Below are 23469 nucleotides of genomic sequence, written 5' to 3'. Positions count from 1 at the left end.
AAGTGCATGTGGGAGTTCAAGTGTATCTGCAGGTCTTGGGGCCTTCCCTAGAACATACACAGATGAACACTATCTGAAGTCCTATCAGGAGAAGTCCCCACTGATTGCCTTCCAGAAAAATCTACATTTTTTTTACCTAAAACATCATCTGTCAACTATTTTTGAGATTTATCACATTTTCCAGCTCCTTTGCTCTCTCTCTACTGGGCCATCCAAATGCCCTAGGATCTACTAGCATAATTTAAAAGACATAAAGCTGCTCCCCCCATATAATTTCTAATGGAAAAAAATAACAATACTTATTCACAGGGTCAAAATTTAAAAATTCTCCTATAATTTTAATGATACTGAGTTTCTATGTTTGGATTCATTTATTAGGAAGAGCTGCAGGAAATGTGACCTGTTATGACCTCAGAAGAAGAAATTCTGTTGACTGAAATTCTTAGTTCTGCATTTTAAAGTCTAGTAAAAGTTATGGAATGATGAGAGTTGAGCATCATGTCTATTTTCTTTATTGTCCTGGAAGTCACTGGTTTTGTTGCAAGTGCTTACCATTTGTAATTCCCTAGACTTACATGACAGACGGAACTGGGAATCAAATTAAGTAGCTGCCTTCTTTTATGATGCTAAAGAATCTCCAGCTTAAGACAAGATTGCCTTTTTCCTTTCTAAAAAAAAAAGTCACAAACAATGACAGCCCAAAATAGCTATTTAGTCAGAAGTGACGACACTTTCTGAATGCTTGTCATTAACAGAGAAATAGAAAATCCTGCTTTTCTTCTTCCTTTAGTTTCTCTCCCTTAAATACCTTGCTTCCTCCTAAAGCTGCCTCACCTCACTGCCCAGGAGAAATGCCCAGTGGCTCTGACAGTACTTCAGCACCACTGCAGGCTCCAGAGGGGAGGTGGCTTATGCAAAACATACTAAAGAAAAATCCTAAAAGTCACTGCAGCTTTTTCTGGTGAGTTATGCTGATCTTCCCTGTTGCTGTGAGCTGATGGGGAACGTCATGGCAAAGACATAACCACTCTTTTTCCTCCCACTGTTTTTGCTGCAGTGAGAGCTGTTCATTTCTGCTTGCATTTTGCCAGATAGCTTAGAATTCCGGCTGAGCATTAGGGCTTCCTAAGGCTGGAAATAAGAGTTTAGAACCTGAAATTGGAGTTTGTACTTCGGCTCAGTAAAAACTGAGTTAATTTGCAGCATCCGGTGCCTGACAAGAATGTCAACAGACAGTAGGATCTGATGATGTTTAGGAGATTTTTTTTCTTTATGGATTCATGGGGGCAGAAGCTTTAATTTATCTCTCTTGCTCTCTCCCTTCCAAAGCCAGCTGAACACATTACGTTCAGCAGCAGTAGCTACTGAATCCGTGGTTATGTTATCCCCTGGAATCTTCTGTCTTCATTCCGAACTCATCCTCTATTATTGATTGTCACTTACCAATACAGCTTAGTTTTGGCAGATTGCATGCGTTGTGCTATCAGTGAGCCTAGCAACTTTAGATAGCCTGAGAAGATGTGAACAGATCCCACAGGACTAGGAAGTAAGAGAAGGAGGTACTTCTCGGTCATGGAACTGCAGATCACCCCAGGGGAACCCAGCTTACATTTTAGGGGACTTTATGAGACAGTGATACTTTGGTCCTGGTTCTATTTCACACTGACACTGAAAAGCAGAAAGAGATGTGTTTGCAGTGATTTGTAGTATTTGCCACACAGTGCTGCATCGGAATAGCCTGGAATACAGTGCAGAACCCATATTAAACCTCCACAGGGAAAAGGGTTTCCTCTTCATTTGCGATCTTCCGGATGCAATCCCATTGTAAAGTATCTAATAGGATAACAGCAGGGCTCTCCAGAAACATAAGTAACTCATTGGTTAAATTTCAGTTCTTCACCTTCCTCCCCCCCCCCCCCACATCCTTCCTGGGTGAGCTCATTCCACCCCCCTCCCTTTTTTTCCTTTTTTTTTTAAACCCAGTGATTTAAAATGCTAGAAGGAAAAGCAACTGAAGTCTTAACTTTCAGATGCTGAATTCTCCGCTAATTGAAATTGCTGGGCACAATGCTATATATAGCCAATGAAGAGATTTTGAGCTCTCATTCAGTGCCTTCAAGACATGTCGTTTTGTAGTCAGAGAAAACAGAGATCAATGCATTTTCAAACTGACAGAGGGAACGGATGCTCCTTAGTAGCACATGCCCAGGACCGAGTGTGTGGGGCTTGCGCTGTGCTGAGAAGCTGAATATCGGTCCATATGCTCCTTATTTACTGCAATGTTCTTTGCATGTTACTGTGCACTCCGGACTAACGTGAAGGTAAGAGGAGGCGAGCCGGCAACTGAGCACAATATACATGTGAAACCAGCTGCAGAAAATGTCTACCTTGTGTAGCTTCAGGACTTTTTGGATTGCTGGCTGAGCAGGCAGATTATTACAGGTGGTTGCAAGGGCTTTGTTTTATTGTCGCCGTGCAGCCTCGCTGGGGGAGCATGTTGGAACGCTGCTGCGAAGTGACCTTCAGGTTTAACTGTTTGTAATTCAGGTTCACGCTCACACTTGGGGACTGGAGCAGGGGGAGGAAAAGATGAAAATTATGTAGGTAGGCCAGAATCAAGAGATCAGAGAGGGTAAAAAGCTATAGAGCATGCTTTAGATTAGTATTTAAAGTCTTTCTTTTTGAAAGTGCTGTGAGCTGCTTGTGTTTGTGCAGCTTAATTGTTTGAGCTGGGGATTAAATCTAGTGGCTGTAATGGCATTAGGATATGATCTGTGGGTACCTGATCACCCTGTTCATATAAACATATTATTATCATTGCAAGTGGGTGATACTGAGCATACAAATCCTCAGCTCTGTTTGGTTTGGCTGCGTGGGTGCCTTTGCCCAGTGTTATCACCCCACTGACATTCACTTGCTGTAGCTAATGAGCCTCTGAAGTTGAGTCTAAGTTTGGGAGATTTACCCCTTGTCAGGAAGGACGGTAATATTATTGGAGAGGTTTTCTGACACTGTTCATTCAGTACTAAGCTGGTCAGACAGGCCAGCTGTGGAATTCCAGTTGCATAATTTAAAGTGAATTACATCCTCTGTTAGCATTTCAAGCTTGTATTTTTGAAGGAAGTTCAAAAGGAAAGTGATTGTCTTTCAAGAGAAAAATTTTAAAGGGCAGTTAAGACTTAATACCTAAAGTAAGATCTTTAAAAAAAATATCAGTGTAAAGTGTTTTCCCCCTTTATTTTGCTGGGGGAATATTTACATATGATTGGAGACTAAAGTTTAATTTTCTGTGTTTGCAAGTTTTATTAAAGAACTCCCTGCTGCTCACTCTTTTGTAAGCTTCTTTGTTTTCTATCTGAATCTCAAACAGGTAGTATTTATGTTTTGATGACCAATTCTATCACAGCCACAGCTGGACAGCGTTCCGTGAAGCATTCTGCAGACTTCTGCAGAATTTACTTTTTACTACTTTTAAGGTGAAACTCAGCAGTCAGTTTTTCTTTCCCAGGCATGTGATACAGTAAACAATATGAAAACAGAGCTTTAAAGACCTAGACAGAGTGCCCAAATACCAACTTCCCCATCACTGTCTCTTGTTTCAAATTATGGGTATGGCGTGCGCTGTTTTGTAAGCTCAATGAATTATTAAAGTTTTCCCTCTTCATCTTTTGTTAAAAGAGAAAGGTGTTTTTTATTCAGGGAAATCTCCATAAATAATTTAGATTAAGAGATCATTGCTATGATATTTCTTTGTTATATTTCAGAAGTACTACAGGAAAAACCGAGTCCAAAGTTTCTTTGATATGGGTTTTAAGATATCCCCTTATTACTCTTTACTATCAGTGGTTTTTATAGTGTTGGCTTCATGTTTTTACCACTTATATTCACATGCAAAGGAATCAAAAGTGTTTTACCAACAATATCTTAATTCCAATGGCTTTTGGATAATAAATTCTTAGTACTTTGGCTAACCTGCATAGAGAGATGTAAATATTCTGTACATTAATTGATAGAAGCTCTAGCCATGTACATTGCCACATGTATAACCTTGCTTTAAGTAGCTTAACTTTAATTTTAAGTATGCTCATGCCCTTTCAATAATGAGTTTTTGCACTTTCTTGCAAATGTTATAATTTCCTTTTAGGGTTATCCTTTTCTTCTCAGAGAGCAAGTTTTGCAAAAGAGTTCACAAATCATATAGTCTGATACTGTATCAAGTTTTTGCAATAAAGTTTTACCAAATGTTTTTAGTTTAGTTTTATTTTATATTATATTTTGAAAGCATTTTATTTTATTTCCATTATGCTCATAATTACTTATTTGCTTGGTTCCAGTAAAGTCTCTTGTATAGTTTGTAACTTCTCATGTTGCTATGATTTAACACGATTGGTGTTATGGTAAGCTAAAACTTTCATAGGATTCAAATTCAAAGGATATCAGGAAAAGGAGTGAAGGGTTTACAGGAAAGGACACATGGATAATAACAAGGTGGGGTAGAAAAAGGGGAGAAGGAGGGGGAGGGCTAGGGTGGTGGGGAGGGGTGGGGGGAAAGGCAGAGAACTGTTTGCACAACAATTAAACAATTCAAAGGATAGAAACATCTCATCTATTTTTTCTGCATTCACAATCTTTTATCCCATAGTTTTATTAATTGGACCTTTACAATATAGTGTAGTCAAAAGGATTTTTTGAGGGTGATATGTTTTAATACACTTCATATATGTCTTTATATAACAAGGCATTAAATTTGGAATGAATATATATGTATATATGGGCACACATGTATTTACAGATGTAAGAATGTGACTTATGGGTCATCATTTATTCATCTATCAAAAATTTTTGAAAGACAGTGATGATTTTTGCACCGTGCTAGAGTCTAGGAAACTAAGATCAATAGAAAACAATCCTTGCTTTCAAAAAGCTTCCAATCTTGGAAAAGACACAGACATATAAAGAAGTTAAGTGCTCTGAAGTATTACAGGACCAGGAATGAATGTCCACCCAGGACACTGTAAGGACAAAACAAAACAGAACACTGGCTAATTTTGCATGGATTGGTCAAGAAAGGTTTTACTGTGAAGTCACCTCTGAATTGAATTTTGACAGCTAATGGGGTTTTGCCAGGCAGCCTGGAGTGAGGAAGGTGTGCATGGTCCAGGGAAGGACAAAAGCCTGGAGCTAAGATGCAGAGCACTTTGAACAGTTGCAAATAGTTTGAAATGGATGGAGCATGGGGGCTTAGAAGATGGAACACTGAACTCATAGAGTAAAACAAACACTGTGAGAACTGACTGAGCAATCATCACAATCTAACTCTAGAAACTGTGTTACTTACTTTTCCACCTATTTTTAGGAGAGATTCCTACAGAAGAAAAAGAAACGAAAACTTCTAACCAAAGAGTATTATGTGTGTTCCGTGTTTTCTTGTTAGCTATAAGTTGTTTGAATCTGGTAAACATTCATATCATATTGGCTCGGGTTCAACTTTTTAAAGAATGTGATCAGAACAATTTAATCTGATTCTGCTCACACAAAAAGGAGTAATGTGATCATTACATAGGTGTGCAATTCCTCTTCCATCTCGAACTCCTATGTTGTACACAAAGTGCCTCTTGAATGAAACATGTAGGAAGTTTGCTGCGCCAGATGTCCACATCATTCTGTCTACAGAAATGGCTCTGTTTTTGAAAGCAATGATATTGATCATAATAACTTATATCCAGCTGATACCTTTTGCTTTTCTAACTAGTTTTATGTTCTTCATCTCATTGTTTTCTTCCTTTCATCCTGCTGCTATAATGTACCCATATGTCCTCAGAAACCCACAGTATCTGAAATATGAAAGGCAAGTATTAGATCCATTTCACAGAAAAGAAAACCAAGGTAGAGAGAAAATGCACAGTTACTCTGTTGCATAGGGTGTGTCAGATGCAGCTTTGATATAGGGCTCAGGTCACCAGACCCCTGATTTACTGACTTATTCTAGTAAATCCTTCTGCCTATTCCATAGATTCAAAAATTCTGCTTTTAGTGTTGAAATTCCTTGAGGGTAAATATAAGAAAATTTTGGAAAAAAGTATAGCAGAATGTTTTTGATACATGGGTTTTCAAGATTCCAAAAGAACTATGTTTGGGTATATCTTCCTCATTTATTGCATTGAAACTTTTTTTGCACAAAAAACTTCCTTAATTCAATATTTTTACCTATATAATAGGGATAAGAGTAGCTCTTAGCAGTTAAGGATTATGTGCTATAAGGCATGTTAACACTGTAAAAAAAAGTTCTTAGAATATAGTAAGTGCTCAGTGGATTTAATTCCATAGTTGAATAGTTGATACAGTTGAGGTCACCAAATAGGAATATTCAGAGTTGCCTTCAATAAGAATAGTGTTAAGAAATTCTAGAGGTTGAACCCAATGAAATGATCCCTGTAATTAACAACAGATGTACTGAGATATAATACGCCCTCTCCCTCACTCTTACCATCACTACTGCACGTGGACACTCTTTCATGCCAACATATAAGCTCCATAGAAGCTGAGATTTCAGATTTTTTATTTTTTTTATGTACATTTATATCATCAGCATTAAGAACAATGCAGTCACATAGTAAGGGCTCCATAAATGTTTGTTAAATGTTGCGTTACCTGTGTTCCAGACTTTCCTTCGTTACTTACACAGTTTCTTCCCAGAATTATGTTAACGCTTGTTAAATTCTTTTTAAGAGAAGGCACAAACAAAACCATAAACTTTGAAAGCACGTGGGCTTGGGTTTGGATACTGGATTTGGTGATTCCAGACCCTCAGCCACGTACTCGCAGGGTCTGCACAGAGAGGTGGTAGAGCCAAGCTGCGGGGAATCAGTAATTCAAACTTGGACAATTTGTTGAATGCCTAAATACTCTAGAATTCAGACATTCATTGTGCTCATCTCTACTGAGTTTATTCAGTGAAGTTCCTCTTTTCCGCCCCCGCCCCCATCCTTTTCTGCCCATGAGCATTTACTAGAGTTGTTTCCTGCCATGGGAATCCCTTGTTTTCATGGCTGTGCTTGTCTACATTCTGTCCTTTAAGAACCAGTATGGGGTGTCTTTCTTCTAAGAAGTTGACCCTTGCCTCATTAACTCCCTTACTTTATCTCTCTTTTGATTTAGTGAGTGTAATTTCTCCATCATTCATGGCAATAAATCTTATATTGCGTTATGACATCACTTGCACATTTATGTTATATTGCTAGCTAATTTTTATTATGTTTGGTTATTGCCCTCCTAACTAGATTTTAAGCACTTTGAGGACAGGGACTATGTACTGTTTTCTTCATCTTTAGGAATTCCAAAAATGCTTGATTTACTGTTTGAAAGGGAAACTTTTAGAAATTCTATCTCCTTATGCTGCTGATGCCTACTCTTTGCTAGAGTCCATGATACATCCCACATATTGATGCTTTTAATAAACACATTATTTGTTGTAGGCAGGTCTTGGACTCACGAATCAGAATTTTGGACAGTTTGCATAATCCCTATGGCTCATGCAAATCAGGGATGGTCTGTCTCAAGGTTCCAATTAAATAATTACAGTATCTCTTTCAGGAGGTTAGTACAGGATTGGTCCCTCACCGGCCCCCTAAGTTATGGCCTCCGAATGGTTGTGAGCCAACTCAGTATATCAGGCTTATAATAATACCTAAGCCTACTCAGCAAATTGAACATACAATTTCTAATGAGGCTATTCAACTATTTAAAAAATAATATAAGGAGTTAATTAATAAATAATAAAACAGCACAAGGAACAACAGCAAAGATAGCTACTTTTTGTCTAGCCCTCACTGTGAGCCATGGACGACACCAATACCAGAGCCCATGTTCTCCAAAGTGCTCCTCGGTGACCTCTGCTGCAAGCATTCTCATCACCTTTATTTTATAGGTGAGGGAAACTGAACTTCAGGAAACAAAAATAACTTGTCTAATGTCACACAACTCTTTAGTGCCTGGAAAGACTGCTTTTAAGTCAGGGGCATTCCACTGTAAACCTTTTCAAAACCTTCCCAAATAAATAATACATTTCTGTGAACTATAACTAACTAGTTTGTTGCAGACAACTAAAATCTTTTTTTAATAAGATAAGAAATGAAGTAAATAAGAAAGTTACATGTTTTATACTGTATGACTTTATCATTTCTTTTTAGGACATCTTTCTTTTTTGCTTTGCTTTATTATTATAGTTGACATATAATAATATATTGGTTTCACATATACAACATAGTAATTTGACATTAGCATACCTTATGAAGTGATCATCACAGTGAGTCTAGTGAACATCTGTCACCGTACGTTATTATGATGTTATTGACTATTCCCTGTGCTGTATATTACATCCCCATGACTTACTTATTTTGTAACTGAAAGTTTATACCTTTTAATTTCCTTCATGTTTTTCATGCATCCTCCCACCCTCTCTGCTCTGGTAATCATCAGCTTATTCTCTATGTCTATGAGTCTGTTTCTGTTTTGTTTTTTGTTTTGTTTTTAGATTTCACATCTAAGTAAAACTATTGTATTTTTAAGACTCATTTTACTTAGCATAATATCCTCTAGGTCCATCTATGTTTCACAAATAGTAAGATTTCATTAATTTGTATGACTGAGTAATAATACACTGTGTATATGTACCACTTTTTCCTTACCACTTGTCTTTCGATGGACACTTAGGTTGCTTCCATGTTTCAGATATTGTAAATAATGCTGCAATGGACATAGAAATATATATGTCTCTCTTTTCCAATTAGTGTTTTCATTTTCCTTAGGATCAGTACCTTGGAGTGAGTTGCTGGATCATATGGTAGTTCTATTTGTGATTTTTTGAGGAACGTCCACACTATTTTCTATAGCAGCAACACCAATTTGCAACCCCGTGAACAGGAATGGAGGGTTCCTTTTTCTCCACATCCTCATTAACACCTGTTACTTATTGTCTTCTCATAATAGCCGTTCTGAGGTGTATGAAGTGATATCTCACTGTGGGTTTGATTTGCATTTCCCTAATGATTAGTGATGTTAAACATCTTTTTATATACCTGTTGGCTATCTTCTTTGGAGAAATATCTATTCAGGGTCTCTTCCCATTTTAATTATTTTTTTAATGTTAGATTGTATGAACTCCTTATCTATTTTGAACATTGGCCCCTTATCCACATACATTATTTTCTCTCTTATTTGTGAGATTCTCACTGTGCTCATCCATTCTTCTCTTGCATTCAGTGAGTACTTTTATGACCATTACTTTTGACCTCTTTAGCTGGTAGATGGCTTATAACCATTTTCCTTAGTTCTTTTTTTTAGAGCTTTTGTCTTAGACTTTTGCTTGGAACATATTCCTCTTTCTACTTGTTTTGCCCAACTCTCTGCGTTTGTTTCTATGTATTAGGTAGATCAGCTTGTCTCATAGTCTTGAAAGAGTAGCCTTATGTAGAAGGTGTTCTGTGGGGCCCAAGGGCACAATCTCCCCTGGTCACCAGAGCCAGGTGCTCTAGCGGTGTCCCCTGTGTGGATTGCATGCACCCTCCTTTTATAGTTAAGCCACAACTGTTGTGGGTGCCAGTGGTCAGAACTGGCTTTCAGGCCTTTGAGCTGTAAGTCTCAAACATGACTACTGCAGGCTTGTTGATGAGCAAGCAGGGCTGGACCCCAGTGCAGCTGGCTAGGAGGCCTAGCAGGAGTGCCGAGGGCAGCTGGGGCCGAGGGGCGGGACCCCCAGAGTGGGAGCCGCTTTGGAAGGGTGGGAGTCACTTTGGAAATGAATTTCTTGACTTCTTGCTAATAAATGATGGTTAGTGTGAGAGCCTGAGGCTTTCTTATGTGTTCTCCATTCCTTCATAGACCAAATATTTAATAAGCATCTGTTATGTGTCAGGCACTGACCTAGTTGCTAAAAATACAGGATAGAACAAAATAAATAATAATCCCCATCTTTATAGTGTTTACATGCCAGTAAGCTGGGTGAACAATAAAGAAGAGCGTGAATACAGTGCAGTGTGTATAATGGTAAATACTGAAAAGAAAAAAACAAAATGTGGAAGGAATATCTGCGGTGTAAATGTGGGAAGGGTCTTACCACTTTTAGATAAAGTGGTTAGTGAGGGTCTCACCAGGAAGGTGACTTTTGAGTAAAGACCTAAAGGACCATGAAGGGAGCAACAAAGTACTGTAAGATAAGGTAAGAGACAGTGAAAAGGCCCTGAGGAAGGAGCCACCTGGCATTTCAAGGAATGTCTAAGAAGGCAGCATGGCTGGCCAGAGAGTATCCAAGTGAGCAGATCATGTAGGGCTTTCTTTGTAGTTAGGCTTCTCAGTGAAGTGGGAAGCCAGCAGAGTTTTGAGCAAAGGAGTCGTGCTTTGACTAATGTTTTAATAGGGTCACATTAGTCAGGTGTAATGTTTAATAGGTTTGTGTGTTGAAAAGAGACTTTACCGGGGTCAGGGCCAGAGCAGGGAGACCACTCAGAAGTTCCTGCAGTAATACAGGTGACAGGGGTCAATAGGGTGGATCTGCTTGGTGCCAGTGAGACAGGGGACAAGTTGTCCAGGTGTGTGTGTGTGTGTGTTTATATATATAAACATACACAAACATATATATGTTTATAAAACATATGTTTGCATATAAAACATATATGTTTGTATATAAACATACACAAACATAAACAAACATATATGTGTTTATATATATATAATGTAACTTATAATGTAACTTTTAAAAAATTATTTATTTGTTTCTAGAGAGAGGGGAAGGGAGGGAGAAAGAAAGGGAGAGAAACATTAATGTGTGAGAGATATATTGATTGGTTGCCTCCTGCATGCCCCTAACTGGGAACCTGGCCCACAACCCAGGCATGTGCTGTGACTGGGCATTGAACCAGTGAGCTTTTGGTTCAGAGGCAGACATTCAATTCACTGAGTCACACTAGCCAGGGCTTAACATTTGATATTTATCTTTTTTGTCCGTTCAGCCCTAATATTGAGTTCTCTTCAGCTGTTGGGTACTGGTTCTCAGCTCTTCTGTATTTCATCAGTATTAATTAGAGAAAAATGCTTTGAAAGTATGGTTGCCATAATAATTTTACTAATTCTTAATCATCTGAACACTTGAATGGTAAATTGCCCCAAACTTATGTCATAATGTACATTCGAAGCTCCATTTTATTTTTGGCTTCAGATCTTTTGATTCTCAGTGGACACCCCACCCCAGTAGAATCAATTTCAGTAGGTTCTGAAATGAATCTACTCTAAGCTACTCCAGTGTAGGAACTGTGCCCTACATGCATTTGTACCCCCGTTGCTTTGCATGTGGCCAGTAATCAAATATTGGCTGAATGAGTGACTGAATACATGTTAGCTGCTCACATAGCTGGACACATTTTACAAAGTGCCTCTTTGGATTAGGCATGGTACCACCAAATAAGAATAGGTACAGAGGCTGGTGTAGCTCAGTGGATTGAGCACGGGCCTGCGAACCAGACAATTGCGGTTCGATTCCCAGTCAGGGCACATGCCTAGGTTGCAGGTCAGTTCCCGGCAGGGGCCAGTTCCCAGCAGGGGATGCACGAGAAGCAACCATACATTGATGTTTCTCTTCCTCTCTCCTTCCCTTCCCCTCTAAAAATAAATAAATAAATATTTAAAAAAAAGAATAGGTACAGAACAAGGAAAATGGATTTGCTTTCCATAAGCTTCCTCCCAAATGGCAAATTATTGCCTCTTTTCTCCAACACCAGTATCTTTCCAACACGAGAATCTCTAAGCAGCCTGGAAATGTGGATATGACCCTAAGTAAACTCTTATTATAAGACAAGTTTGGCAAACAGTTTCATGGCTCATGTTTGGAATTAAAGCAGTGAGTCAACAAGTTGTGTCGTGAGAAACTGCCATGTGTTAACATTTGCCTAAGTAACATGTATATCCATTTTTTGGAAACTTTTGGACTGAAATCCATAGTAAGGATATAAATTAAAAATTGCAACTAAGTACAAATTTTACAAAGTAATGCTTAACTTTGCCAAAAGAAATGCATCCTAATATTTCTATTCTATTTTCACATTTTAAAAATATTTTTTATAATTTTGTCAATATTGACTAAATATATTATAATAAAAATGGCTGAGGAAATAACAATTCATACTGACTCATTTAAAACTGGTTTGTTTGTTTGTTTTAAGATTTTATTTACTTATCTTTAGAGAGGAAGGGAAGGAGAGAAGGAGAGAAATATCAACGTATGGTTGCCTCTCGTGAGTTCCCGGCTGGGAACTGGCCTGCAACCCAGGCATGTGCCCTGACTGGGAATCGAACCATGATCGTGTGGTTCACAGGCCCGCACTCAATCCACCGAGCTACACCAGCCAGAGCTTAGAACTGATTTCTTAATTTACCTTCATTGACAAGTTTGAAAGGGTACAGAATGGGTCATGACTCATAATTTGAAAAACATTGTAACATGTTTCCTGCATTAAAGAACATGCATCCTCAATTAAGAATATGCAAATGAAGGATGAGAACAGTCAACCAACACTAAGCAAGAAATGCGTACACCCCCACCCCCTACATCGAGTAGCTGTCCCTATAGCCTATAGTCTGGTCCAATTACCAGTTAGTATACTCATTTGGAACTGCGTGGTTTTAGCACTGCCCTGGCCATTAAGATGAGCCTGTCCTCCTACATTCCTCAGCACGCCTAGTGGCAATTGCTAATGTGTATGGAGGATTTGTGATGTATGAGGTACTAAAGGCTTTATTTTTCAGCCTCATTGCACAGGTGAAGGGACTGAGCCTCAGAGGTTCCGCTGATCCAGGCCTCAGAGAAAGTAAATGCCAGACACAGGAACCAGCACCTGCTCAGGACAGGCCTGGACGAACACCTCTCTCACTCCAGACCCTTGCTCTGGTGCTTAGTACCCTGACCTTTGACTCCCTTCTTCAAAGGGGCTGTTTTGCGTCTCTTCAGTTTTGATGACTGTTGAACTGTCTTCTGGCTTGTTAGCATCTTCAAACCCCAGTTCCCCTTGATTTGGGTGTTTCATAGTCTATTCCTTTAGCCAGGGCCCAGAAGAATTCCTATGGGTCTAACAACCTATATCCTCCCATGGATTTGGGGTGCTCACACTTAAGAGACATTCATAACCATGGAAGTATGGACACCTTTTTAAAAAAGGCCTATTCACTCACCTCTGCACTAGTTATTAATACAGTGGATAAGGGAATAAAACTCCTCGGGATGAAATGGTATGGCTTGGGTGGCTCTTGAGAATTAAAAAGGGAAAGATGAACAATAAAACAAAGAAACAGTTGGCCCTGGAAAAGTCTGGCCGCACATAATTCTCAAATTTAAACTACATCTTTCCTTTTTGTTTGGACTCATAAGAGACTTTGGCACTTTCAAAGTAGGCAGAAATTCAGTTGAAAGAAGCTGAGAGAATGTTTTCCTTTAAAATGAAAGGTAGATGGATTCTTGAGCTACGCTTTATTTATTCATTGTTTATTGTTTATTTTCTACTGGGTGTACTTAGATTTACACATTCTTTTAAAAAGTATATATCAGTTACTTATTTTGAAAGGATCTACCTAGGTTTATTCATTTATTTAAGGCTGCACCTAGGCTGAAAGGAGAAAGTGAGGCCATGAGGTGTGCAGTGGTGTGGAGGGGAGGGAGTAGGTGCCTTTCTGAAGTGGAACCCTGAATTGTGTTTGAGTAACTAAAAGAGACCTTCATATTTGTGTTGGATGTTTAAGAGATTAAATTATAGTCTCTACTCTTTCGAACCTTTAGGAAAAGTAAACTAAGGAGTCAAGTTTTTAACGAGTTCAAGATACATTGTGTTTCTCATCTGTTTTGAAGATTGTAAGAGTAACATATGCTCACTACAGAAATTATGGAAAGTACAGAAAAGGACAAAAACTTGACTTGCTCATAACCTTGCCACACATATATAAAACACTCTGTATTTTATTTCATGTATTTCTTGCATACTTGTGTGTGTGATAAGTATGTGGTATGTACAAAAGTCATCTAAGATCAAGGTGTATACTATTTGTATCCTGTGTTTTTGCTTAATACCTATCATAGGAACATTGTCATGTCACTAGTAATTCTACATAAGCATCTTTTTAAGGAAAAGCTTTTCCTTAAAAAGCTTTTCCATGATAGGTAAGTTTTTTTAAGTAAATTAATAAAGGTAGTCAGGGACTGAAAGCATTGTTTTTCTTAGACCATTAGACTTTTCAGCAGAGGATAGAAAGCTTTCAAGTGTAACCTTGGAATAGCTTTGAAATGAGATGCAGTTTTGAAAAAATATATGGTGAGTCTGAATTTCAAAAGGATCATTGCCATAGTAGTTCAAGCAGGGGAAAAATTGTATACTTAATGCAAATACACTTCTACTAGTCCCCTAACACTGTTTCTACATCCACTCCACCAAATAATGTACTTTGAGCTGGTTGTGTGTGCATGTGTGCGTGTGTGTGTGTGATCATTTTAAACAGAAGACAACTGACAAATTTCTCTTTATCACTCTTCTCTTAGGCATTTAAAGTGGAAACATTGAAGTCATTTTTAACCTCTACAGCCCCCCATGGAAATCTAATCAATACACACATCCTTTAGAGCCTGCCTCCAAGTGATTTCATTTCCTCTACCTCTTGCCTCCTCTATCTCTTTTTCAGCAGAGGCCCTCATTGCCTCTCATTGTAGTACCCTGGGAACATCTGGGCTCGCTTCCCTGCTCTCCCTGAGTTTCCTCTCCCACTTTATTCTTTGAATGGTTGCATCAAACTTATTTTTCTAAATCACAAACCTGGTGAGAACTGGCTATCCATTTCTGTGCTCAAGAACTTTCTGTGTTTTCTACTGTCACCAAAATTCCTCTTTCTCGCATTCTGGCCTCACCTGCCTTTCCTCTATCATTACTTTCTGCCAGACCCCACTTACTTGCAACATATGCAGCCAGAATCCGGTCCGGCCGTGTATCCAGCCACAGTTCACACCACAGGGGACAGATGAAGAAAATAGGATGTTTGGTAAAAAATCTGGGTTTGAAGTCCATCATCTCCTCTTATGAAAGAGTCTGTACCACTTTTAGGTGAGTGAATCAGTGTTCCTGGAGTTTAATTTCTAAATGTCCTAGTTGAGATGATGACATCTCATTATCATGGTATCATTCAAACATCAGGAACATGGCTTTCGACAGGCGGAACCTCAGAGATATGCGGGATCCATTCAGAACATGTTTAAATGTTTTAAGAAACTCAAGAAATGCCAACTGAAGCAATGAAGAGGATTAGCTTTACACTTGGTGGTTGTGAACTTGCTTGTATGGGTGGAAATTCCCTTATAACAAACTTTGAATCCTGGGAAAATGAGCTAGGATGCAACTCCTTTCTAAAATTTTAGAGTTTGTGAGATAATGACTATACAACAACATATACTAGCCTTATAGTTGAAGAGGTAAGATAAATCACACTCAATATCTATAATTATATATTTCCCAACAAAGGTCTCTACATGATAGGCAACCTTAGTTAACTAAATATAAAGCACTCTAAATTTCTTTGTAAACTAGCCACAAAATTTGCAAAATCGTTTCCTTGGTTGTCAAGGGTCTCTCATCCTAAAAAGATTTAGATTAATTAGACCATAATGAAATAAATTAAACCTTTAGCATTTTTGTGTTATATAATAATTGTGTGCATTTGATAGTGTATGTACTTGTATTTTTAAATTTAATCTTTATTGTATTTTTTAACATTATCATTTAGTCCCCTTATACTCTCATCCCCGCAGCAATCACCACACTGTTGTCCCGGAGTCCATTTTCCTTTTTGTTCAGTCCCTCCACTCACTCTCCTCCCCCCACTAGCTGTCCTTGTATTTTTAAAAAGAATTTGCTACTTTAGAATATTTAACAGATTACTTTTAGAAGATCAAAGAATTTATTTTGAGCTCAAATTTTAAGATGAAAGATAAAAAATCTTGCCATTTATAAATCAGAATGTACAAGTAAGGTTAACTCCTTCTATTTTAATTATTAGGTAGAAAAATATTTAAATACTTGGGAAGGTTTGTTTGTAGTTCAACAAAAGTACTTTAAAAGAAAATTTAATATATTAAATTTACAATATATTCAATTTACAAATGAAATTTAAAACAGTTCAGAAGAATTTGTCATAAAAATGCCAAATTTTCTTGGTGGTTGTAAAAAGCTTTCTAGATTTATAAGTAGAAAAGTATGTAGGGTACCTCAGTACTCATCGTTAATTCGCCCAAACTCACGAGGAGCACTGAAACCAATTAGTACGGAAACTCATACAAGTTCTAGCAAGTGCCACAGGTCCCGAGTGCCGAGTGCTGAAACTTTTTTTTTGTCAAAATGTGATGAGTACAAGGTTTGAAGAGTACTGAAGCCAACGAGTACCAAGGTATGACTGTAATTATAAATTGAACATTAACAATTAAGTAAAAGTCTAGGCTTTGAATTTATAATGAAAAAAATAGGTTATAATATTTTGCAATCCAAGAGAGCTTTAAATAATCTCCAAATAAAATATGCTTAAAGCCACACCAAAAATACACATTGTGCTTTGTAGGGTTGTTACAAAGCATATGTGGAATAATGTGCATAAAAACACAGTGTAAATTCTAGAACATTGTAAAAAAGTTTGTCATTGTTTTTGTAATTGATTTTGCTCAGGCCGTCACTTCAATTTAGAAAAGTATCCGGCTTTCCTCCCTTTTTCACATAATTGATCCATCAGACCCTTCTAGTTATTATTTTCTCCTAGAAGGAACTTCTCTGTTTGCTGTCTGTTTGTTATTTCCTATTACTTTGTATAACTTGCATAACACTTATTATACCTTGTATTTAGTGCAGCACTTTGTATTACTGGTCTATCATATGTATCCCTTGTATCAGAGATGTTTAGTCATGTTTCTTTTCTTTACTGGAACATAATTCCATATCTTCTTTAGTTTGTTTCTTTTTAAAGCAAACATTGGGTCTTCCTCACGTCCTCAACACTGCATCTGTACAAGAAGCAGAGCCATTGTGAAGACATGGTATTTGTCTTTGTGTAGCAGGTAGTGCAGCGCTGACTTGAATTGAATATGAAATAAAAAACTATTCTATGTAAAGAACATTCTCTAATAAAATTTTTACAAAGGCAACTGGTTAGTTTGAAGACATTTAGTTAATGCAAATAGGAGATAAGAGGAATTCAAAGTACATTAAAGAAAAATTAAGACTTGGCCAGCAAGGGAAAAGCACTCATTTTTTCCCCTTAGGTTTACAGGATTGTTTCAGTTCAGATAAACAAGTTAGAGGGTAGTTTCACAAAGTGATTGGAGCACTAGAGGCTGGGAGCGGGTGGAGACTGGTGAGACAGACTTTCGGTTTGTCCACTTTCTCCCCCCTCCATCAGGGCTGTGCCCACCCTCATTATGTGGACTCTGTGGCCCACCTCCTATTCCTTCCCTTCCTTCTAGTCCATCACAATCAGCGAGACTGTTTCCCCTTTCCTCTGTCCAGCAGTCAATACCATTGATTTTCACAGCACTAGGTGATTCTTACCTCTTCCCTCATTATCAGCTCCTTCAGGGCTAAACAAAGTCAAGTTCTCTGGTGTGTGCCACAGTCTGCAGATCCTGTAAGACAGAAATGGCTAGAGGCAGGATGTAAGGCCCTGGCTGGATGGGAGGGTCAGCCAGTGCCCTGAGATCTCTCAGAAGCATCTTGGGCAGAATATTTTTACACAAGCTTAAGGTAAGGAATAAGATATTCTCCAGAGAGAAGGAGAATGTCTATCTTCTTCAGTGCAGTTCCATTGAGTAGGCTGAGGGGGGGAAAGCCCTGAGGGTTTGCTTCCATGTGTAATTTTTACTGAACCTATTCAAATAGACAGATACTATTTCCGGGGCAGAGGCCAACTATTTGGAATGAGTCAAAGAGCAGTAGCACATAGCAGGGCCATTGATAGTGTGCTGGAGAAGAAAAGAAGGAATTTACTCCTTTTGCGATTATTTTGCACAGGGAATTTCATAATCTTTACTTATTTTAATCCTTCTAATAATCCTGTCCAGTGGGTATTGCTGCTCCCATTTAACAGATTATAAAATTAATACTAGGGGCCACATTCACGTGACCAAAGTCACATGGCAGGAAGAGGTCCCATGTCTACTGTACTGCCATCCAGAGCCACTGAGTTTTCTTGTTGAGAGTTTGTGCCAAAGCGTTGATAATTAGACAGAGTGGAGACATGCTTCTCTCTTTAAAGATGAGAGGGAAAGTGCTGGAATCCATTTTGATCCAGTGGTTGTAGAAGGGAATGGAAGGGTTTAGTTGCTAAGCCAAGGGGAGAAGAGACTGACAGAAACTCTAAGGATCATGTAGGAAAGATTTCGCTCCTGCTAGTGAAGAGGTGCCTAGATATCAGAAGAGTTTTGGGTTTCTGGACTGTTCAGACTAGTTCAGATGCTCTGAAATGTAATGTGACAAAGCAGGGTTAGCTCTGGGATTCCTGTCTCTTAAATAGCACAGCCCTGCATTTGGATTCTTCTCTACCTCTTTCCAGCAATGTGAACCTGGGCTAGTTATGTAGCCTCAGTTTTCTCTTCCATAGAATGGGATGCTAATGCTTCTCACATAGGCATAGATTTTATCATATGATTTACATGGGCTAATATTTCTAAGCCCTTCAAGTTTCTTCTACATAAGGGGAACCAAGTCGATGGTGGATTCTTTTTTTATTCAGTAATGTTCAAACCTCCCCCCCGCCTCAACTAAAATAATGTGAAAAGTTAATTTCCAGTTTTCCTTTCTGCTGAGGTGTAAGTGAGGGAAATGTTCCTACCCTCAAGGGAAATTACTTAGGAGTCAAAGCCCTGATAATCAATATCAAATCCGTCTATAATAGTTAATTTCCAGCATAAACCCTTACGTGGCAGGGGAGTGTGAGTGTCCTAGGGCTGACTAACGGTTTCTGAAGGTACGTCCTAAGGGCTGTGGTGTGCAATAGAGTAGCTCCCAGCTCCGTGTGGCTAATGAGCTTGAAATGCAGCTACTACAAACTGAGATGTGTTGTAGGCATGAAATACATATCAGATTTTGAAGACTTAGCATGGGGGAAATGGTAAAGTACCTCCTTAATAATTTTTGATTACAAAAAAAAAGGATTGAGATTATAATTTGGGCATACTATTAAGTATAATAGAGTATTAAAATTAATTTTACCTGTTTCTTAGTACTTTATTCAATGTGGCTACTAGAAAAATTTTAATTACATATAGAGCTCAATTTTGGTTCTACGTGAGGGGGGGTGTATGTTTGTGTGTGTATTATTAAATTGCCCATACTTGCAAAATGTTATCATGTGTTGGAAGTGCCATTCCTTAACACTCATCTAAACCTCCCAGTTAGTCCTATGTTGGTTTTCCTCATGAAAGAGTCTGTATAAATGAAGTTGGCCCTGTCAGTCGGGGGGGATTGAGTAGGCCTGAAGAGTCCATGCTTCAATCCCTTTCCATGGTGGATGCCTTCACTGCCATACCTCAGTCAGCGATTAGCCTCCCCTGAGGAAAGAATTGAGCTTTGTGTTCCTTTTGGGTTTGAGAAAGGCACAACGAAGTTGGTGCTAGGAAGGACAAGGTGTAGCCCGGCTAAGGACTAGGGGTGCATTCCTTTTGGCCTTTTGTCTTTCTCGAGGTGAGATTTATAAATGGCTCTATTTTCCCCCCAAATTGATTATAATTTTATATACCCAAATCTGGTATATAGACACCTTCCTTTTAGCATTGCAAATCTACACTAGTTCGAAGAAAGAGAAGATGAGTATTTTCGCTTGCCGTGCCTTGGGTTCAATTCCTTTCTTCCCTTCTATGTATTTACATCAGGACAGCAAACAATCTGAATACATAAAAATCCTGACTCTAAATAATTTTAGGACTGTGTAAAATGTAACTGCTCCTTAACTGTTAAGGAGCTGAAAATACATTCTGCCCTTTGAGGGCAACTGCGAGGCTGGTGTGGCTCCGGTGAAAACGAGTCTGACACCCCAGCTCTGGCCCCTTGGCCTGGCTCTCCCTGTTTTGTTCTCACTGCTGACATTTTTTTCCAGTCTGCAGAAGTAACAGACCTACTCACACCAGTCCATCATATTCACAACCACTGATCTGAGTAGATTTTAAAATCATATAATGGAAACTCATTCATGCATTTATTTCACTTTTATTTATTGAAAATGAACTATGTTTTAGCCACAGAGGCAGACATCTTCAAATGTATCTTTCTTTGGTTGTTGTTTCAATTTCTTTCAGAGCTGAGGTAACAAAAACTAACAGACATTAAATGATCCACACAGCCCCCCTGCCCCTCTGCCCCCGCAAAGTCATTGCTTGTAAATAGTAGATCAAGTACTTCAAACTGGAGTCTTTATGATGTGATAAACTTGTGCTCATTCTATGACACTCACTACTGCTCCAGAGTATAAAAGAGATTACAGCTCACAGTGCTTAAGAGTGTGGAAGCCAGCGGCTTGGCCAAGTAGCTCAGTTGAGTAGAGCATTGTCCCAAAAGGCCAAAGTTGCCATTCCATCCCCAATCTCCAGCTGGGTCACCTATAAGAGTCGACCAATGAATGTGTCAACAATAAATTTTTTAAAAAGAGTGAGGGAAATCAAAAGTCAAACTTCCTACGTTAAAATCCAGATTCTACTAGTTGATAGTCCACCAATTTTGGCATGTAACTTCCGGTCCCTGAGCTTCTAATTTTGTGATCTATGAAATGTGGGTAATTGTGTTGCTCAGTTTATCGGGTTATATTAAGGATTACATAAGTTAATCCATACAATGGTTTTAGTAGAGGATTCTGTAATTAATAAGAGCTCAGTAAATAAATATTATGTTATGACTAGTATCAAAAGCAATAGTATTTGGCTGTGCCTTTTTATGATAATTATTAATTTTTAACAATATGAGTTAGCTAATTCTATTTTCCACAAGAAATCTGAGGTTCACGGGATTATCCATTTTTATAGAAAAGGAAATTAAAACATTTTTAAATCCTCACCTGAGGATATGTTTATTGATAAGAGAGAGGGAGAAAAAATATCAATGAGAGACAGAAACAAAATCAGTTGCCTCCCATATGTACCCCAACCAGGAATTGAACCTGTCTCCTAGGTATGTGCCCTGACCTAGAATCAAATCTGCAACCTTTTTGATGTACAGGGACAACTCTCCAACCAATGGAGCCACCTGGCCAGGGCAGGAAATTAAAACTTTTAAATGCAAGATAATACAGTTGATAAGGAAGGGGTAAAGCTGGAATCATAATAAAATCTGCTTAATTCCAATTTTCTTCTTATTATGCTATTCCAGTTCCTGGAATTTCTCCCCCACCATTATAAGTAGCTATCTTTTCTTGAATAAAAGCTGTTAGAGTTGGATTCTCTTATTAATGTGGTAACTGGAGCCTTAGAGGGTAAGATGTGCATGAAAACTGACAGGCAGCCCTTCATCTCCAATAGTGGTAAACTAAAATTTTGGTTCTGTACTGCCCATTCTTACACACTCTTGCTTGATATGGCTCCTCTGGTATCTGAGTCTGTCATCAGTGCAAACCTCTGCTTCATCCTCAGCTCGAAATTGCTCTCTCTCTATTTCCACCAAAGCTTACTACCCTGTAGGTCTAGGTGGGAAGACCCTTGCTCAGCACATGAAGCCTAGCTTTGATGACTTGATCTGTCAATGTATTGCTATATAATTTTGGAGGTTCATGAAATAGTCTGATCCTTTTATTACATTGTTTTGCTCTACAAAATTTTTTACTTGCAGCCCACAACACTTTTGCAAATGCCTTGATTTTTCTTCCACCTGTACTATTGCGATTCTTTTACAAGGTGCCTTTTCTTTCTTGCTGGGACTACTGTAGTATATTCCTGAGGCTCATAGGAATGAGGCTCCCTTCATCTCTCCGTGACCTGCTCATCTATTTTCATGATGCAGAGAGACAGAGAGTCTTCAGATATAAAGTCGATCACATCACACACCTGTTTAAAGTGTTTAAAAGCTTCCCTTTGCTCCTTGTGCATCTTCCAAGGTCTTGTGAGATGTGGCTCCAGCCTTCACCCCCATCTTTACTGTCTCCCTCACCCCTCTTTTTCCCTGCGTGAGTTACATCTTCCCCACTTTAGTTCCTCATAGCATCAGGTTTCTCTCCATTACAGCCTGTGCTGTATTCCCTCACTAGATTGTCTCACAATGCTTCATCTGGTTAAGTCCTACTCATCTTTCTGATCTCATCTTAAACCCCAGTCTCTCCGAACAGCCACCCCTGCCCCTCTGCTCTAGATCCGGCTCCCTGTATAAACTCTCCCATCACCTCAACACATCCTCTATAGAACTTAGCACGCTTTGCTAAAATATATGTATTTCTTGGGTCATTTCATTACTGTTTCCCAAGTCGCTTGCAAATTTATGATGTTAGGAACCATATCAATTTTACCTACATTATAGCTTCAGCCTTAGACACAGTACTTGATATATAATATGTACCTATATAAGTATCTACTATATAAGTGAGTGAATAAATGACTTTTGTACTGTCTCCCAAAAGTGGTTAAAGCATACTGATTTAGTATAGATTTCCTACAGCATTGGCCTTGAATCTTAAAGAAGCTCATTCCACTGTTTGCGGGAGTTAACTCTGGTGAGTCAGGAAGGTACCCAGTTACTCCTCGCAGGAGCCCAACTGTCATCATGTATTGTAAATAGATCCATTGGTGGTTCTAGGAGGTGATTATTGCGTAGCAAGTGTCTATTTTCTGCTGGATGCTATCTTACCGGCTTTATTATACACAATGATGTCTTCATCTTCACCACTATAAAAGTGATGATTTAAACTCAGTTTTGCTGACTCTAAAACTTTTGATCTTTCCTCTGTATCAATGTACCTCAGAGTTGATTGTGGTTAAGGATCATTGGGAGAGCTTGTTACTGTAGAGATTCCCGGGTGCTACTCTCAGGAACAGTGATTTTTCCGGTTTGGGGAGGGACCGGAAATGCAGTGCCGCTGCTTTTGGTTTGTGAGGCGCATGCGCAGTGGCCCTGTGCTCCACCTCAGTGCCCCCAGCAGCTTCTGCTACCCCAGCCCTGGCTATGCTTCCCAGGCAAACTATTTAACCTCTTAGTCTTTTATTTTCTGCTCTGGAAAATAGAAAAAGTGATAGTATCAGAGAGATATTTTAAGAACCACATTGATGATTTGTTACAAACACTATGTACAAACCCAACACTGATATTCTTTGTTTAATGTTTCATATCTCAGTTGTAAGGAGTTACGGGCAGGATAGAAGAAAGCAAATTTTCTTATAAGATGTCAGATTACCTTCTTAAAATTATTATATCTCCTGTCCCAGATAATGTATTTTTG

General features: G+C 38.6%; 1 protein-coding gene across 4 annotated transcripts in view; it reads left to right on the top strand.

Annotated features, from left to right (window-relative positions):
• DLG2 (discs large MAGUK scaffold protein 2) overlaps positions 1 to 23469 on the top strand; it is a 1965529-nt gene that overhangs the window by 581106 nt on the left and 1360954 nt on the right. The window contains exon 1 of one of the 4 annotated variants that reach the window (XM_037042846.1): positions 2027 to 2321. The exons of the other annotated variants lie outside the window; for them this stretch is intronic. Within the exon in view, the coding sequence (XP_036898741.1) occupies positions 2280 to 2321 (42 nt within the window). The 5' untranslated portion in view covers positions 2027 to 2279. Of the gene's footprint in view, positions 1 to 2026; positions 2322 to 23469 lie in introns of those variants that run through there. 4 annotated transcript variants of the gene reach the window in all.

Source organism: Sturnira hondurensis, unplaced genomic scaffold (assembly GCF_014824575.4).
Source record: "Sturnira hondurensis isolate 20B ecotype Veracruz unplaced genomic scaffold, ASM1482457v3 Scaffold0003801, whole genome shotgun sequence".
NCBI classification, from domain to species: domain Eukaryota; kingdom Metazoa; phylum Chordata; class Mammalia; order Chiroptera; family Phyllostomidae; genus Sturnira; species Sturnira hondurensis.
Note: the sequence above shows the minus strand (reverse complement) of the source record. Positions and strands in the feature narration are given on the sequence as shown.